This window comes from Passer domesticus, chromosome 3 (genome assembly GCF_036417665.1).
Source record: "Passer domesticus isolate bPasDom1 chromosome 3, bPasDom1.hap1, whole genome shotgun sequence".
Lineage (NCBI taxonomy): Eukaryota > Metazoa > Chordata > Aves > Passeriformes > Passeridae > Passer > Passer domesticus.
In genome coordinates, this window is record NC_087476.1 from 74,947,836 (window position 1) to 74,966,658 (window position 18,823).

At 41.3% G+C, this 18,823-nt stretch overlaps 1 protein-coding gene and 1 long non-coding RNA gene across 4 annotated transcripts; one reads left to right on the forward strand and one right to left on the reverse strand.

Moving 5' to 3' along the window:
* Positions 1-742: 742 nt before the first annotated feature.
* MPC1 (mitochondrial pyruvate carrier 1) lies at positions 743-11,661 on the forward strand. The gene is made up of 5 exons (XM_064414048.1): positions 743-936; positions 5,845-5,848; positions 8,077-8,173; positions 9,790-9,922; positions 10,656-11,661. The coding sequence occupies exons 1-5, from the start codon at positions 866-868 to the stop codon at positions 10,672-10,674; spliced, it is 324 nt and encodes a 107-aa protein (XP_064270118.1). The 5' UTR covers positions 743-865; the 3' UTR covers positions 10,675-11,661.
* On the reverse strand, positions 9,869-18,736 carry LOC135296983 (uncharacterized). Of its 3 annotated transcripts, XR_010358979.1 has the most exons (5): positions 18,613-18,736; positions 17,154-17,268; positions 16,703-16,867; positions 13,962-14,129; positions 9,869-10,289 (listed from the first exon to the last, which is right to left on the reverse strand). It is a non-coding gene; the product is annotated as an uncharacterized LOC135296983 (long non-coding RNA). The 3 variants fall into 3 exon arrangements; XR_010358978.1 differs by lacking the exon at positions 18,613-18,736 and having other exon boundaries at positions 17,154-18,598; XR_010358980.1 differs by lacking the exons at positions 13,962-14,129; positions 18,613-18,736 and having other exon boundaries at positions 17,154-18,598.
* Between the last annotated feature and the right edge of the window lie 87 nt (positions 18,737-18,823).

Below are 18,823 nucleotides of genomic sequence, written 5' to 3' on the forward strand. Positions count from 1 at the left end.
TGTCTCTACTGAACTGAACAAAGATACAAGAATTTGGCCCATATTTTCTAGAGATAGTATTAGCAAGGTTAGTTTATGTAAGTAACTTCTGTTCAGGTATGAAATAGAAAACGCTGGTCAGAGATGGGATCTTAGACCATTCCAACTTAACTTATCGAAGCACTTGTCACAGAATCACAGGATAGGTGGGATTGGAAGAGACCTCTGGAGATTATTTAGTACAGCTTCCCTGCTAAGGCAGGGTCACCCAGAGCAGGTGACACAGGGACGCGTCCACGTGGTGGGTTTGGAATGTTTCCAGACAGGACAACTCCACGTCCTCCAAGCCCAGTCCATCCCAGAGCTCTACCACCCCCACCGCGCCACCCGATCCCTTACGCCCCCATTCCTCCCTCCCGCGCCTCTTTCCCCCTTCACGCCGCACTCGCGCCACCGGGGGCGGAGTCACACGCCCCGCGAGGGGCGGCGCGCGCCAATGGGGAGCCAATCGCGGCCCGCGGAGCCGCCACGCGACGCAGCCCCGCGTGCTGCGAAGGAATGCCGGCGGCTCGGCCCACGGCGACCCCTCCTCGCCGCGCTTTGCGACGCTCTCCCCGCCTCCTCCCCCCTCTTTGCTTTACGACACCTGCCTTGCCCCCTGCCCGTGACCGTCTCCCCGGGCCGGGCGCACGCGGGGGGCGGGGCCGCCACGGCCAATGGGCGGCGAGAGCGCTGCGGTGACGGGGCGAGATTGGGAGGGGGGGCGCGCGTGCGCTGCCGTAAAGCGGACTGCGGGCGGCGCGAGGGGCAATTGTCACCGGCGGCAGCACCGAGGCGGCCGGGCCGGGTGGGCGATCAAGGGATACCTCACTGCCACCGAGACGCCATGGCGGCGGCGCTGGGCCGCAAGGCCGCGGACTATGTGCGCAGCAAGGAATTCAGGGACTACCTGATGAGGTGAGCGCGGGACGGGGGGCGTCATCTCCGAGCCCGTCGCCCTGCCCGGGCGGACGGCAGGGACCAACGTTCGGTCCCCGAACCCCTCAGCTCCCCGCAGCCTCGGGGCGCCCAGGACGGGGTCGGACGGTTGGAACCGGTTGGCCGCTGGTGAGGTCGTCCTCGCCGGCGGCTGGCCGGGGGAGAAAGCAGTGAGGAGCCGGCCCGGAGGCGTCGTGGTCTCGTCGTTCCCCTTGTCTCGCCCGTCGTCACCTCGGCTCCCAGGGGCGGTCGGGGCTGTCACTGTCCCGCCCCGGCCCGACCAAACAGGCCTTGACCTTGAAGTGACGCGGTGCGCTTTGAAGCTGCAGCTGCGCCCCTCCGTGACCTTGCCGTCCCGCCTGCGACCGCCGCCAGTGCTGCCCCGCCGCGGGCAGCGGCTCGCTGCGGTACGGGGTGGCAGGGGGCACAGGAGCCCGGGAGCAGGACAGTCTGAGCGCTGCGTGACACAAGGGCAGAAAGTGCTTCACTCTGCCTTGGGCAGAAGCGAGCTTGATCATGCATGAAGTCTGAAGATCGGTTGTTTGAATCTCTGAATACGTGTAAATAGGTATCTCTTTAGGCTTGTTAAAGTCCCGCTGTCGTTGGAACGTGGCTTAAGTCACTTCCCGGACAGCTCAGGGCTTGTGTCAAGCTTTGTCTTGCATGCCGGGGTAAGGGATATGGCAGTCTGGACTGAAACTACAAGACAGTCTTGTACAAGAAGAACAGTTTTGGCATACTTAAATCTTGCTGAACCACTGTGCAGGAACAGTTTCGTGTAGGCAGGCTGAAGTTTCTCTAGCTGACAGGCTGTTTGACAAACTAAAATAAAAATGGTCTCTTCTAATAAAGATGGTTGAGTAACCTTTCACTATAGCTGTCGCTTGCTTTTTGCCTACATCTATTGCAACTGGTGTTTGATGTTGAGCAAGCATGTGGAGGAGGACATCTGTTTATCTGAGAAATGTAGCCTTGGTTGAATTAGCAGGAGATGGTATAAAGGTGCATGGACGAGAGATTATAATGTAAAACCTTAAACTAAAGGAGGAGAGACTTAGATGTTAGGAAGAAGTGCTTTGGTATGGGGATGGTGAAGCACTGGAAAGTTTGCTTAATTTGTTTGGTATTCTCAAAATCAAAATCCACAGAAACAGTGGCACAAAAATATGAGAAGGAAGAGAACAAACCTGAAGTGAAACAAAACTCCAGAACAGACTTTTGTGATTCCTTTTGAAAGTCTTGAGTGTGTGATGTAAGCTTGATAGATCCATATGAATGTTAACATTTAGTTGATTGTAACAGCATTCATGTGAAGCGTGTAAATAGCCATTAAACCAGTATTCTGCTTCATAATTAGAAAAACAAACATCCAGGTGAGATAACAGCTGCTTCCTAATGTCATCACAGTTACTGGAAATATCTCTATCCTCACCCAAGACTGAGTTGTTTTTTTTTTTAAAAAACTTTCAGATGTATTTCACCTAGTTTTCAAACAAGCTGTATATGTGACTGTATTTCAGTAAAAAAGAGCATTCCACAGGTTTCTACCATTGTGGATGGAATGTGCTATAATATATATATCTTGCTATAATGAAGATATCTGCTTAATTACTAGTCCAGTGTCATGAAGAGCTAAAGTCAGTTGCTCCATCTGCTCTGGCCTTTTTGTTTGTTGCTCACTAGAAGATAAGTGTCTAAGTTAATGGCTTTTTATTGAGTTTAAAATTTAAATAGCTATCAGTAAAAGACTTGTCTGTCTTCTGAATAAGAAGAAATGGAGAGTTATTTCTTTGCATTTCTTCCTGAAGGTGATTTCTTCCCCAGACTATAGGACTCTATCCTGAAAAAAAGTCCTTTCTTTGCTCATGGAGAAAAAGTGTCCTTAAAGCTCTGAGACTTTGGTGTCTGTTTAAAAATCAGCATCTAATCATTGCAGGAAATCAAGGCTTTATAAACATGAAACTTGTTTGTCAAGATTAATGGGTTAAGGTGCTGTTTGGGATACCAGTGATAGGCTTTAGATTGCTTGACCCTCAATAGAATAACTCAGGTTACCCAAAGTGGTGGATTAAGTGCTCCATTATTATGGCTTGAGGCAACCAAAAACTTGAAAACATCTATTGGAATAAGTAGCTTTGATTTCAGCTTCATAACCTGCAAACATGAAAGCAAGCATAATGATTGCATGCTGCTTTGCTCAGGTGGATATATCTGCCATTAGAATTGCATTATGTCATGGGTTAGCTTTTGCATCTTGCACAAAGAAACAAGAGAAGTTGCTTTTAAAACTGTCATTAAAAATAATTGGTCTGCCAGTTTCACATCTGTCATTTTTCTAGTGGTGATTAATAGGAATCTGAATAACTGTAAATCATGCAAATACAAATTTACCCTGTGTCCTAACACTTAAAAATGAGCATAGTAATAACATAAGCCATAAGTAGACTTTTCCTGCTTGTAAAATGCATAAGTAACATTATTTAAAACTAGCTGATTAGCATATTAAAGCCTGGCAGCTGTAGGTATTATTTTTTCTCAGATTCTAAAAATGACAGCTGTCACTAGCGGTTATCTAAGCCACTAATAGTAGGCAACTGCATCCTCTTATATCCTATTGATTTAAAACATCTTCTAAAAAGCATCTCATAAAACAGCTTCCTTCCTCTTTTAAGACAGAACACATCATCATTCTAGACAACCTGTCATTTTCTTGTGATAGAAGCCTAAATTGCTTTGATCACATAATGAACTGCAAGGAATGCACAAATCTCCTGGTAACAGGAAAAGAAGCATGGACATTGCAGTGTGCTGGGGTACCTCTGAAATGTCTCTTTCTGATGACTCAGCATTAATGCAAATATAGGGACTCTGTTAATATAGAGGGCTTTGAAAGTTCATTCACTGGAAAGCCTAAGCACTTAAAGCCAGCACTTACTGATGTCTAGGAACTGCCTTTTAAGCAAACTTCAGAGGAGTTAGCATCAGTAATAGAACTAAAATTAGCTGATCTTCAGTTTTCTTTAGTAAATTTTTAAACATGAGGATGTAAAAACTTATTTTAAAGTTCTCTGTGATGTGTGCTAGAAACTGAAGGACACACCTGCTTGTTTTGTGTGTTCTGAGGAACAATCTGCCCTTTTGCAGAAGGGTAGTGCCCTTTCCACTTACGGGATGGCAGTATGGGGAAAACACATAATGACAGTTCTATGTTTGCAGCATGGTCTCTGGCCTACTAATACTCTTATTGACAGAATGAGGAAAATACATGCAGAAATTTTAGAAAACGAAGTCTTTCCCACTGTAGCTCTTTGGAATGAACTTAGTACCCATAACAAGATATTGTCACCCCTGGGTCCTCTTGTCATGTCTAGACATTTATACAGAAAACTGACACTTGGAAACTGAGTAAATCCAACAGTTGTTGTTCACAGTTCTGAAAACATTGGTACAATCTTTGTCAAGGGACTGAATTTAGTTCTTTAAGTTCTTGGAAACTACTAATTTGGAATGGAGTCACTTCAGAAATAGATGCATGCACATGGTGCAGTATCCTCACTATTGGATGTGGTGCACGTGTTGCAACTCTGCAGAGCTTTGGGGCTGGGTGCCTGGGTGCCTGTTTCCTGGGAGAGTCTATGTGCCCTTGGTTTGCCCTCTTCTATAAGTATGTGTTCCGCTCCCATGTGATTGTAAGTATAACCTTGTAAGACCTTAGCCAGAGCTACCTACTCTGTTAAAGTAGTATCAGTTTGATTTTATTTTAGGCTTTCACTTCCCTTGAAACAACTTACACTTTAAAAATTAAGGCTGACTTCTGTTGGCACAAAAGTGTGGTGCCAGAATACACATCTGAACTTGTTTAGTTAAGGTTTTATGAAGAAATTTAAGTTTACATTTGTCTTGTGAACTTCAGTCAACTGTTGCTGCAGATCAAAGGAAAACAAACAAGTGGTTAGACTAGCCAAGGGCATCTAAATGAAACACCTTGAACCAGCTTGTAGTAAAGACTCACTGAAACACACATCCTTTGTGGTTTCCTAAGTAGAGCTGACTGTTCCCTTACCATAGCTATTTTTAAATGGTGATCTAAGAACATGGACATCAGTGTGAGGGAAGTGATAGTTAAAAAGTGTTCTGCAACTTAGGCTTTCTATTAGCCTACCTATTTCTCGTAAGAAATGCCTTTTCTAAGTCAATTCAGAACTAAGTGTTATTAGTACCTTCATTAGAAAGAAGGTGTTTAAAGGTTAGTAAGCTTTTGTTACAGTAGTCTATCTTTTGTGCCTAGAACATTAAGTTATTACATAAACTAGTACCTACATTATCACTGAAATGAACCCCATATATGACAGAAGTGTAATTGCATATATTACTGAGAATGTGTTATAGCTCATATTTGGTACAGCCACAGTTGGCCCAAATTTAGTGACAGGAAGATATCTGGCAGTCTTTAGTTTGACCTACTTACAGAGGTATACAGAGAATTCCAAGCAACCTCAAAGCTTCCACTGAAGAATTTTAGCTGTTTATCTTTGTCATGACAAAGCTTGATGTCTTTTGGCATCCTTTAAAGTAGTTGGGGTGGGATCTTGGGTGCTCTGAAGGGCTGAATGTCTTCCACTGACCATAATGGGATTTTATGTAGCTGGGAAAAAGAGCAGCAAACACTTATCACAGTGATTGCTCTTGTGGGAAATGGGATTTTTTTTTTAACACTAATATATTATTCAAAGTTAATGCCGTGACAGCTTCCTGACTTGTACCTATTTTCTATTTGTGGTACACTTTTGTCCATGTAGATTATGAAATAAACTAATGTGGGGTTTTTTCTTTTTTTTTTTTTCATGTGCTTTTCGAATGGAAAACAATGATGGTGCACTTGAACAGTACGGTAAGAAAAGGGAGGGGATTTCTGGTTTCACGTTGTTCCTAACTTCAGTAAATTTTTCCCCCTAGTATTGTTACGACTTTGTCTGCACCTGAAAGGCATACTACAAACCTCCAGGAGTGATGCACTAGGAATATTTAATTGCAAGTCTGAGGTTAAGATGGCCAAGTGTGTTAGCTCCTTCAGAATGTCTTAAATTAAAGGGGCTCTGTTTTTTTTCCATACTCTTTTGCTAAGCTAATCAGAGCAGTGTGAAGCCTTTTCTTCTACATAACAGCAGTACTGTTACATAATCAAACTACCTGGCTTATCTCTAATGCCCTCCAGGCCAGACAATAAATACACCTTACACTCTTCTGTCCTGGATCCTTTCAGTTTGCCCCTGAAACTGGAAGTGGGAATTTTATGCCTGTTGTACTATGAATCATAATGTATGAAAGATTTGCTCTTCTGTCTAGACAAAAGACAAACAGGTGTATTTTAATTTTTGTGAGACTTCAAAGGGCTGCCTGCCTGGAGGCACTTAAAGCCTGATAGCCATTTCAACGTTCCAAATTAAACTCTTTGTCAGCAGAGGAAAGCTGCTGCAGCAGTACTTTTGTTTACTGATGATTCTTCAGGTTGCACAGACTGCATTTGAGTGGTCCATAATCTATGGTGTATTATTTGATTATGTTGTAATGGCAATTTGTTTAGTAAAAATACCAAGTTGATTTAATTTACCTTTCAAAACAAAGTTGTCACTCAGATTGTTAAAAGCTGTAAATATTTTAGAGATTCAATAAAAAGCTTATTTTTCATAAACAACAGTTGTTCAGATGAAACCCCTGAAATGACTATAAAACCATCACCAAGTACAGGTAATGTCTCTCCACTTGAAGTTTGCTTTGGTGTGGTGGTACAGGTTAAATGCCATGTAGCCATGCAACTCTCCTGTTATGCCACGTTACCTCTGATGTGCTTGAGAGGCTTTAAACACTACAGATGTCAATTTGCTTATCACTAGGAATACAGCAAACAAATGTTTTTATTATGTTCTTCAGAATACTGTTATAAATCTGAATTTGCAGAAATACTATATCTTGCATATTGCACTGAAGTTGAACTATCAAAACTGTGTGTCTAACTTAAACTCACTTTTTTCTATTTAAGTTTCTTGTATTTCAACTGCAGGAAGCAAGTGTGGCTTTTAGTCCAAATGTACTGTTACAAGCAAGACTGGCAAGTGCATCTTAGAATTAAAATTGCAAGAAATTTAAATAACCCCTGAGAATTCCAAATCATTAAACATGTTGCAGTTACAGAAAGTGTCAAAAGAATGGATATAGCTGGTATCGGCAAAGCTTTTTCTTGTGAGGTGCATCTCTTTTGTTATATCTGGCCAAGTTACTTTCGAGAATGAGTTTCTACTTCTAAGAAGCTGAGGCAAATACTGTGTGCATCTTCTGTGGAAAGAATTCTGGTGAAGCCTTGTTGCTCATTAACTGTAGCAGAAATTGAACTTAAGTCACTATTTTTCTCAGTTTAGAGTCTTTTATTAAAATAAACTTGTCAGTTTTTCTGATTTGATCCTTTCCACTTCTTGTCTCTGTTCTGTCTGCATACACACCTGCTGCTAACTGCTCTCCTCCAACGTTTGTTGAATCACTGAGTTTTAAGTAATTACCAAATTGTTTCAGCAATTGCAGATGTAGCTCAGTTTGCTTTGCTTGTTGGCCCTGTTCTTTCAAAGAGAGGGTGCAAGTACTCACAAGAAGATGCTTGCTGAGCTTTTCTTCATCCTCAGTATAAAATGAAAACACCTTCAGTTCTTCACTTCATCAAGTCCTTACATTTTCATTATATTTTTGAGGAGCCTTAATTGAAAGAGGGAAATGCTAATTCTCTGTGCGGAAGTGAGCTATAAATCTGAAGTATCTGACAATGCCAATCAGATGGTTAATGACTGTTGGGCTATAATTACACAGAATTCTATTTCGATGGCTCTAGGTAGTTCCTCTGTGATCTGAACGAAGATCCAGAGTAGGTTCCTTTACCTTTCCTTCTGAAGAGTAGATCCCACTGAAAGAAAGGTTTAGTTTCTCTCTTACATTAAAAATAGTCTCTGTCTTTTCTTGGAATTTTACTAATAACCCTGCTTTCTAATTTTGTGCGGCTAAGAAAAAACTGTAAGAATACTGCAGGAGATTTTTGTTTCTGTTTAACTTTATTTTTGTTTTTCCTCTTCACAGCACTTTTGGGGGCCAGTTGCCAATTGGGGTCTTCCTGTCGCTGCTTTTAATGACATGAAGAAATCACCAGAAATTATTAGTGGCAGAATGACATTTGGTAAGTTCTGAGACAAACTTCTTGTTAGGAAACTGACTCCAGAACACAATTTCTGTCGTTTAAGCAGTGATATGTCATTAGTTGTCTGCAAACTTGTGATCAAAGCAGATATAGATAACAAATATCTTGTCACGTAACTTTAGAGACCATTTAAATTGAGGTACTGAAAAACTGCAGAACTCTTTTTTGGAAAGCTTTCCACTAATTTGGGAGGGGAGAGTGAAGCAGCTCTTGACCCTTATTAAAGACCAGACAGTCTACTGAAGTATAACTCCTATTATCTTAAGCTATTGCACACACTTGTTCAAAATGTATCTCTTCACTCAGTTTTATTCTTTGTATAAAGAACAATGATCCTTTGTGGTCAGTGTGAGATTTAAATATTTATCAGCACTGACAAAGTGAAGAAATGGTAATGATTGGTCAGCAGGGTGCAAGAAGCAGCAAAGAAGGCTTTAACTCCTTGCAAAGCAGTTGTCTATAAGAGACTATTGTGACTCTTAATGAGAAATTATTTTTAAATGCATAAATAATATTTTTCCACCTCTCTTTGGAACATGTATAGTTTTTGCCTAGATGTCTGTCTCTATGTTCAAATTATTTCTTAGGATTGCAAATCTTGCAATTTTAATTTCTTAGCTTAACTTTGGCATTATATCTCTTCCTTAATTCACTGAATAACTTAATTCTGAGTAATTCTTCTTCCCACAAGCAAAATACTTTTGGCTTAAGAAATTTTATAGTCCCATTATCATTGTGCTCTGCTTAGAGTAATTCAGTCCCTTAATCAGCTTCATTGAGACAGAAGACTAGTTTAAATAGTCTCCAGTACAGCAAACCTGTTTTGCCAATAGTGTTTTGGTGGCAGCTACCCAGTCCAGCAATGTTGAGACACCTTTTAAAATTTTTGCAGGTATATATTGTTTGGTTTGTGTATGGAACCTGGGGGATGAACAAAGAATATCTGTGCTTTTAAAAAGGCTGTTTTCCTTGAACAACTAATTTACCTTTTTTTTTTTTTTTTTTTTTTTTTAAGCCTGTGAGAACTTTACAAAACTAGGGAATTCTTGGGTTAATCTCCCGTATTTAAATTATGGTAGGAGAGTAGATCAAAGTAGTTTCTCATCTTTCTGGAAAGCAGATAACAAAGCTTCATGTTTCTGATTCCCTGGACACTGAAAGCTCCTGATCTTAAAATGTCCCCAGAAAGAACTGTATTTAAGTGATTAATGTCTTTAAAAATACTTTGTCTTAGAAATTGTCAGAATAATAGTATACGACAGACTGTGTCTCATTGAGATAAACTCTTATTTTCTGGCTGAGGTAATTTAGATAATAAACTAAAAATACTTCTGTTGCATCACAGGATAGTGTATGAGTAAAATCAATTTTTTATGGAAAGCTGCAGCCATGTAGATTTTCTTGTGTAGTAGAAATGAGCACTCTTTTGTGTTTTCTTGCATTGGATCCTCAAAGTGGACATGGTTGTAGGGCTGTTGGAAAACTCATAAGCAGCAACAAATCTTCCTGTCATTACATTTTATTAGTAGGAGAATTGTGACTCAACAAAATGCAGATATTTACAGTCTCTTAACAAAATCTATCATCTTTTGCAGCACTGTGTTGTTACTCCTTGACTTTCATGAGATTTGCCTACAAAGTGCAGCCAAGAAACTGGCTTCTTTTTGCATGCCACTTCACTAATGAAATTGCACAACTTATTCAAGGAGGACGACTGATCAAATACAGGCAAGTCACATTTTTCAATGGGAAAGTCATAAACTGATGGCTCCTGGAATACTCCGTTATGATTTTCAACTGTGGTTCAAAGCTCTGCATGTTTTCTGAACTTCTTTACCTTTTGCAAAACTGTTAACGAGCTTGTTGTCAGTAGGCAGAACTTTCTACTTTGCACCTCCTTTGAACCTTCTGAGGTCTGCACATAGAAAAGGCAGGAAGCTCTTATGGTCATGAGGGAGTGTAGACAGGGCCTTCAGCAGCTGCTGGCTATTTTGGGGGTTTTTTTGTGCAGTCTTTTGGTTTATCTGCATGTGTCCATCTTGGTAATTAATTCCTGAGATGCAAACATCCATAAAACTGTGAAGGAGCTGTACATCTGGAAGAGAAGTCACACAAAACCTATCAGAGCTGACTGTGCATGAGGTGGAGCCAACTGAGTGTGCCTGGGGAACACATTGTGATCAGTCTCACACCCCTGTTGTGTAGCAAGCAGTGCAGACACTGCCCCAAGCAATCCTGGTGATCAGGATTATGGGTTTTCTCTCTTCTGCCCTAAGAAATTATTGTGGAGCAATAGAGGATGAAACCTTCTGAATATGAATTAGAAAATGAAAATGTGCAAAACTGCAAGTGGACTTGTCTCTGCATAAGTTACTGACCAATGTCCTTCATTCATAAAGTTTTTGTAATAGCAATTGTATTTCAATATTCACTATTATAAAAGCTGTTTTTCTTTTGGCAGGCTGGAGAAAAAGAACTAAATATATTACTTGAAATAAGCCAGGGAATGTATTCATCCTGAATGACAACCAAGGAAGACGTGCCACCCTACAGTTGTTGTGACAATTACAGTGGGGATGAAACAGAAACACCCAATTATGACTATGACCCCACCAAGAATTCTTCTAATTTTTTTTTATCTTGCCTTTTAAAAAGTACTATTCAGCAATGTAAACTGCTACATTTCAAGTCTTGCTGCCTTACTGATCTTTAATAACTACCCCTTCAATAAAACATTAGCCACCCAAATAACAACCAATACTTGAAAACCAACTTTTTTTATCTAACAGTCTACAAAAGTAGCCCATGATGGTTTGACAAAACTAATTTTAAAATCAATATGAACAGAGGTCAGTAAACAGAACTGTAGGTTGTATAATTGTTTATGTATTAACATATTCTTAAAAGCCACTTAACTTGAGTGCATTCATTCCTATTCTATTTTTTTAACTTGAGCAGTGGCTTGCTGATGTACAAGAACAAATGTCTAGGCAGCCTGGAAATGAGCAGCCATCCCTCTTCCCTCACTGCTTGCCTTTTCTCAGTAAAGAGACTTCATTAACATCCATTTTCATGTCAGACGCTATTTAAAGAAGGCTTGGAAAAACAAAAGCATAGCACTGAATGAAGGAAGGCAACAAAGCCTGATACTGTTCTTTGAGAAGTTCTAAGTGGATTTTATTTTTCCCTACTGTTTGAGTTATTCTAGATGTATGTAATTCTTACACAGGCAAAAACTAAACTTGTTTGGAGTCTAAGATCTGAAAGACACAAAGTGCCTTTCAGTAGTTTTTGACTTCATTGTGAGAGTGGTTTTCCTGCATGATCTGCCTGAAAGTTACATTGCTGTAAAGGTAAAATTGACAAAGAATGTGAGAATGTACGTTACAGATTTTTTTTTCAGTGCAGTGGTTTTGAACAATAAACATATTCCAAATGGCAATAAAACTCTTGAATACTTGGAAGAATTTTGTTTTTCATACTGTGATAATAGACCCAAAAGTGAAATTTTATTTTGGAGTGTCGCTTTATTACTGCAACACCATGAAGCAAAAACAGGCTGAAAAAGTAAATGGTATGTACTGCATTTAGGTAAGTGTCCTGTGGATCCCAATACCTAAAACCTCTTCCCCCAGCAGCAAGAAGAGTGTGTGGGTACTTAGACTTAGTAGTTCTAGTGTGATAGGCAAGGTTGAATTCAGAGCTTTCATTATGCAACTAAGTCAGTATTAGCTAATGTCTTCTAGCAATTAGAGCAAATCTTAATTGACCTTGTGGCCTGTGTCAATCAAAGCATTAATTATCAAGCTGTTTATATACCATTCCTTTGTTTAAAGGTGCTGGGTGTAAGGGGATCAGTGCAATACTATTAAAAGGAGTTCTTGCAATAAGTAATTGTATGATTAGTCTGCACCCTACTCCTGGCACTGAAACATACTGGCTGTTTTAGGATGAGGCTGCTTAGGATAATTCAAAGAGGAGAACAATAGCTTAGACTACTGGAGATGGTCTATTCTTGAGTTTGAATACCTTAATGGTGCTAATGGCTTCCTTTTGTTCTTTTCTTATTCCATTCAGGTAGCACTGAATGAAAGAATGGGGCTATGTGAGTTTCACTGATTAATTATAAGTTAGAGCTCAGTATTTGCTTTTTATTTATAAGATTATAGGACTTGTCTGTACTTGCTATTGTTCTGAAATACCTACTTGGTTTTAATTTCACAACTTGGTTTAATAACAACTTTTCATCTGTAGGATATGTCCTGTCACTAGTAACCTGTCCTGCTCTGCTCCCAGGCACTGCCCTGTGTGTTCTGCTTCTGTTCCACCACAGTAAGATTGGGAACCACGTGGCCTTTCCTCTCTTTCCCGTGCTGCAGTGGTTATTGCTACAGCAACAGCTGTTGTCTTCTTTCATATCTTCAGACAGAAAACAATTTCTCACCAAGTCCTGCTACACTGCTGGTAAGGAATGCAATGCCCTTAGGAATTCAAGTGGGAGAGAGTACCAGCTAAATTCTCAGTCTGTCTCTTCCCCCTTTCTCCCTAGTTTGAGCTGGAGATGTCTTTAGTCACTTTTAAAAGAGAAGATGTAACACTATAACTGACCATGGCAACAAGTTAGCTCACAATCTCTTCTGTTCTTGCAAGATTGAGCGTCCTTGATCTGGAAGCTTGATGATTTATTATTCAAATGTGGAAATAATTTGGTAATTACATTGACAGAAAGCAATAACCATAATTGTGTGGTCAGAAGAGAAGGAATTACTTTGCAAGGATTCTTTAATGAGTGTAATAACACCTACTGATAGTGAATTTTGTTCAACGTCACACAACTGTCTCATGCTTTAGCCATTTTAGCCAATGCTGCTATATATGGGTGGTAGAGTTGTTTTGGGGGTTTTTGGAGTTTTTGTTTGGGGGTGTTTTTGTTATTTTTGTTTCATTTTGGAGGATTTTTACTTCTAAGACTTCTATATAAAGTGAATGTTCCCTAAATGTTTAGCAGAATGTTCTGCTAAAACCAGCAGAAAAATCTCTTTGCCCTAGTGCTACCAATACGGCCTGCCAGCTCTCAGAGAAAACACATTTGTAATAAAATGTAGTTCTCCATAGCATTGAGGGTTACCTTTTGTTCTCCATACAAAGCACAATGGTGTCATCTGAGCAAGGACAGCACAGCAGAGAATCGGGTGGGGAAAGTCTCAGTAAGTTTAGATACAGAGAAGGCAGTAAAAAAAGGAAGAGTTTTCTCCTTGGGACCAAGACGGGTTTTGACATGGAAATAAAGTGCTTAGAAAATACAGTCCTAGACTAGGACAGACCAGTCTTATAACTACTCCAGTGTTTTCCCTGAGTTCTTGCATGAATGCTGATACAAACTGTATTATGGTCAAACTAATATGTAGAGTGTCAAACTACCAAATGCACTTACTTCAGCTGTGTGTGTTTCCATTGTACATGAGTATGTGTTACACTGGTATGGGTACAGACACAAGTTATTTCTTTACCTGCCAGTTCTAAGAATGTGAAGGCACTCAAAAAGAGCAGGAATAAAAAGATGAGATAGTAATAGACAAGTAATAAAATAACTAATACTATTAGAGTGATATGTGCATATCACTTGGTCCAAAGCACATGAATACAATCTGTTTCTTCATGCTCATGTTACAGACTTCAAAGTTAGCAGTAGAATATAAAACAATAATACAAGAAATATTCACAAGCACAGTTACCAGCTCTCCTAGGTTTTCAGCCTGTGTCTTACATGGTCTATTGGTCCTATTTGCATTTGGGGAAGAACAGTGCTCACTGCCTGATGCAATATGACTGCAGTTCTGCTTCTGTAGAGCTGGAGTATTTCCGCTGCCAACTTACACAAAGGCTAAAAAGTTTGTTCTGATTGAGCGAGACATTGCTGCAAGTTTTACAATCTCTGTAAAGTAGAAAAGCAATCAGTCTGGTGTTTAAAATTAGGCAATTTCTTTATTAAATTAATTGTGGAGAAGCCTGTCTTTCCCCACCCAATCCCTTTCTGCCTTTGCAGATCTAATGCCTACCAGTGCATTGCATTTAGTCACTGTGGTAACCACTTAAAAATAACCAATGTCCATTGAATCAACTCAGTAGCAGCCAGAAGGCAGAAATATTATTTTTCTGGATAACCTGTTCCAAGTGTCATCACTGGGGCCCTGCTCCTTCCAGATCATTGCCTTTCTTTATCACATGGCCTAAGCCTGACCATGATATTATTGCTCTCTTCTTTTCCTACTCTTCATCCTTTCCCTTTCTTCCCACCTTCTTTAACAGCAGGTTTCAAGTAACCATGGCAGCAAGGTTAGGAATTCTATGCTTATTCGTTTCATCTGAAACCTGCATGGAGATAACTTGTCCAAACCCTGCCTTTGGTGCAAGAGAAGGCAATGTCAGTTATGGCAGCACTTACATGCTGGCTGTATTTGGTCCATTGTGTTAGAAAAATGTAAAGGTAGAAAGTAAGCCACTTAAAATTTGGAAAGTATTTAATAATTTCAAACGCATTTAGTACATAACTTACTCAGAGGAGAACCACTGCTATAACTTGCTCTAATTGATGTTGATTTGTAGGCTGACAGGAATAATTTCATAATCGTGTTCCTAGTCCTATGGTATGTGTTAACTTAAGGGGTGCCTTCTCAGAGTGGTATCAAGTGATGTAAATTATATCAGTATACTCTTTCAAGAGGAAATGTACTGTGAAACCTTAAAGGTGTCTCCTGCCAGGACAAGATATTAATCTCCTCTAATCTGTCACTGCAGTTGGACTCTGACTGGATCTGAGATCACAGTTTCAGGACAGAAAGATCTCCAGATTTTAACTTGTTTCATTGCCAAGCCAGATTATCTCAAATGTTCGTATGTTGCAGATTTGGACATACCACATCTCCTTGCACCTAGGATGACTTAAAATCCTAAAACAATTGCTGTGTTTGTTCATGGGGAAGCTATGCAAAGCAATGATTACGAGGTATTTTTGTACACACTTGATTCTGTGGGTCATCTGCAAGCAAAGCAGAAAGCCAGCAGTGTGATAAGTAACCTGTCTATTACTTAGTGTGTCTTATACTGTAACTTGGTAAACATCAACTCTCAGCCAGATTACTGTTAGTAACAGGAAAGGCTCAAACATTTCGCAGGGTTTCCAATAGTGTATCAGCTGACCAAGTGTCTGCACTACCTGATCTGAGTGTATGATGCCACACAGAGAACAGCTCATAAGGCTGTTTGTTACTTCCTTGCAAATGTGTTGTTTTGGCCACAGTGAGCCAATAAAGGCTTTTACCTTTCCCTCCAAAGTTTTGCAATAGCTCATGGTGTTCCCGTGAATCATACACTTACCTGGCTACTACCAGGTGCCTGCCAAGCACACTGGGAAGTAGCTCATCTATAGCTGGTTTTTGTATGCCTCAGTTTTCTAGATCAGAGACCCATGAGAGGTTATTTTGTGTCCCTAGAGAAGTGATGACTGGATCTAAAAAGGTCTGAGTCACAGCAGAAACAATTATCATGAAGCTGGATGAAGCCACCATGTGGCTTGTGACTTAGGCTGATCTGCAGACAAATTAGAAGAGATGGGTTTCTGGAACTGAGGTGTAAGAAAGGAGATACCTTTTTCAGCTTTTGTTTCCTTGTTCCTTGTTTTTGAATTACCACTAACTGTCACTGTCAGCAATGTTGGAAGATGTTCATAGTTGCATTTGCAGACACATAAGATCTTTTCAAAATATACAAAAGGCATTCATTCCCCACTTAAGTTCCCTTCCCTTCAGAGTCTTCAGAAGCCCCTGCTTTGTGTGATGTGAGTTGTTTGCACCACACAGCAGGATTGAGGTGGGGTCTCATCAAGTGGAATAGGCAAGGCCCCAAAGCAGCTCTTCATTTCATTTTCTACCATGCTCCCAGTAGGGTCTCTGTAGGATCACTTGTTTAACATTTCTTATAACACCTGATCTTAACCTTTCAGCAGTATTCATTTAAACATCCCATTTCCAAAGGTAAAGAATGCAAATGTGGGAGGAATACAGGACATTAGAACCCTACATCATGACCAGAGCAATCACAGAGCTGTTATTTTTGTGGAATATGGGTTTACAGGTTTACAGCTGTTACAGCTACAAGACTGAAGTGTACAGACACTGCTCTATGTACATTAAAAGTACGTCACCAACTGCATCAATTCAGTAAGTTGGCTGAATTCACGCATTTTTCAGGAAGACAAAATTACCTAGCAGATTTTCTGGTTAGCTTCAAATTAGATGCAGATACATGCAAACCAGTAAGGTCAAGAGTCAATGAAACTTATAAGCAAACCACACCATCCCTTACAAACAGAGAAACTAAGGCTTGCAAATCCATAACACTGTCATCATAAAAACAGAAAATATCTTCAGATGTGGTAGGTTTGTGATCTAAAGGCATAATGATACTTTGTACCAGCTATTTTGACTTGTGCTAGCAAAAGAATTTTACCTTTTTAGAAAAGCAGAGTAATTTTCTGATCCTGCTGCCTTATCAGCCAAAGTTCATCAGCACAGAAACACTGAACAACAGAAGCCTTCCAAACGGACTCTTTTTTCATGGCAAGGTAATGACTGTCTCATGGCATTTCATGACAGTACACAGAATTAAGAATTTCTGTTGAGCAGAGAAATAGGAAAAATACATTTGGGGTGACTATGACAACCTTCTGCCCTAGAAAATAGCAAGGAAACAAAAAACACCCTTTGCCTCATTCAGGAGTGAAACAGCTGTGGGTTCCAGGCAGGCTGCACAGCCCAGGCAGCTGCAGGTGGGAAGATGGGACAGCAGTAGGATTCAAGCTGGATGCCCCACACTGCCCAGGTGTGCACTACTCTTCTCTGTGCACTTGTTCACACAGAAACAAAAGAACAGCTTCAGCTTCCCTCTGCCAGGTGCTTACCTGCCTGTACTACCAGAAAGTCATTAGTAATCCAAGGCACAGCCAACCACTCCTGCCTGAAGTCATGCAGACCAGAAGGCTAGACTCAATATTTAAATTTGCTGCCTCTATCTTTCTGTAAATTGAGAGGGGAGAAAAAACCAAAGAGAACTTTCTTGGTCTTATATTTTGGTCTCACATATGCTTTGGAATTTAAACACTTCTGTAACAAATAATTTTGTACAATATTGGGGGCCACTAAGAAAGATAATTTGTGCACATTCAGACACACCGTCATATACATTCTCCATTCTTTCTCCCATTTCTCCTCCCCTTCTTGCAGGGTCATGGTTTTGGTGTTCCCTTACACACTTGTCCTCCTTGCGGAGGTCCTTACAAGGTATGGGCAATGCTGCCTGGCTTAGGTGACATTCTGTGGTTCTTTGGTTACTTTCAGCCTTTCACCCAGACATGTCTACAAGTGTTTCTTCCATTATTAATTTCAGCCTTGACTTAAAGCTTCCTGAGATGCTAATGGTCTGTTATCAGGCTGGAAAGGTACAGTTTGTGTCCAAGGGTTTCACCTAAAAGCCAAGGTAGAAGACACACGGGAAACTTCCCAAGTGTGTGTGGGAAAGTGAGGAGAGTGGGAAGGGAAGGTTTCTGTCCTAAGGGCCTCACTGGGGGCTCTGCTCTGCCCTGGCTGTTCTCAAGTTTCATTCACACAGCAGCATGTCACACAGCTCTTATCACCCATCTCCCTCTCCTGTCCCAGTCCACACTGCTGCCTGCTGTCACTTTGCATGTGACACCTCGATCCTTCCCTCCAGTCACCAACCTCATTCCCCCTGCAAACGAGTCAGGCCAGTGCTGAGGTGTTGTCCAAAAACAGACGCATGCATACAGAAACAGCCCCAAAGGACACACAGGGGCAGCGTATGAACAAAGCAGGACAGGGAAGGCTTACATGGAACGACCAGGCTTGAACGGGGCAGATGGAGAATGGAGTGTTGCTGGGAACGCGCAGGCAAAGCTAAGACACAAGAGCAGCGTGATGGACTCTGCCCCACCCTACAGGGGCAGAGCTTAACAGCATCACACTGGAAATCTCTGGAGAAAGGTGTTCACACCTAATCCCGTTTCTCCCTACCGGATCCATTCTAGCTGGAAAAACACCCGGCTTGCTAACAAGTGGGCACTGGACGGCTCAGGCACCCCCAATTCAAGGAGGGACGAAGGTGCTGGCGCTGCGGTTCGCAGCGTGCCTGCCGGCTGGCAGTGAATGACCAAAGGCCGGGCCCGCCTGCACCGTGCCCGTGAACAGCCAGGCCAAGCCGGACACCGCCGGCTGCTCAGAACAACGTGCTCCAGGGCCATCCTAGAGCACACAGCACAGGATCGCATTCAGATGGTTCTTGGACACATCCACTGAGGGAGACTACACAACATCTTGGGACAATCTGTTCCGGTACTAGGTCACCTGCATAGTAAAGACGTTCTCCCCCGTATTCAACTGGAACTTCCTGTGCATCATTTGAAGAACCAGGTTCTGCTCGGTGGTGCCAAGCAAAAGGACCACAGGCAACGGGCAGAAACTGATGCTAAGGAAGTTGCACCTGTACGAGTGTCCCAACGAGGTTCTACCGGAGCCCTACGCACGCGCGGTGGTGTGTTCTATCTCCTGCGCTCAT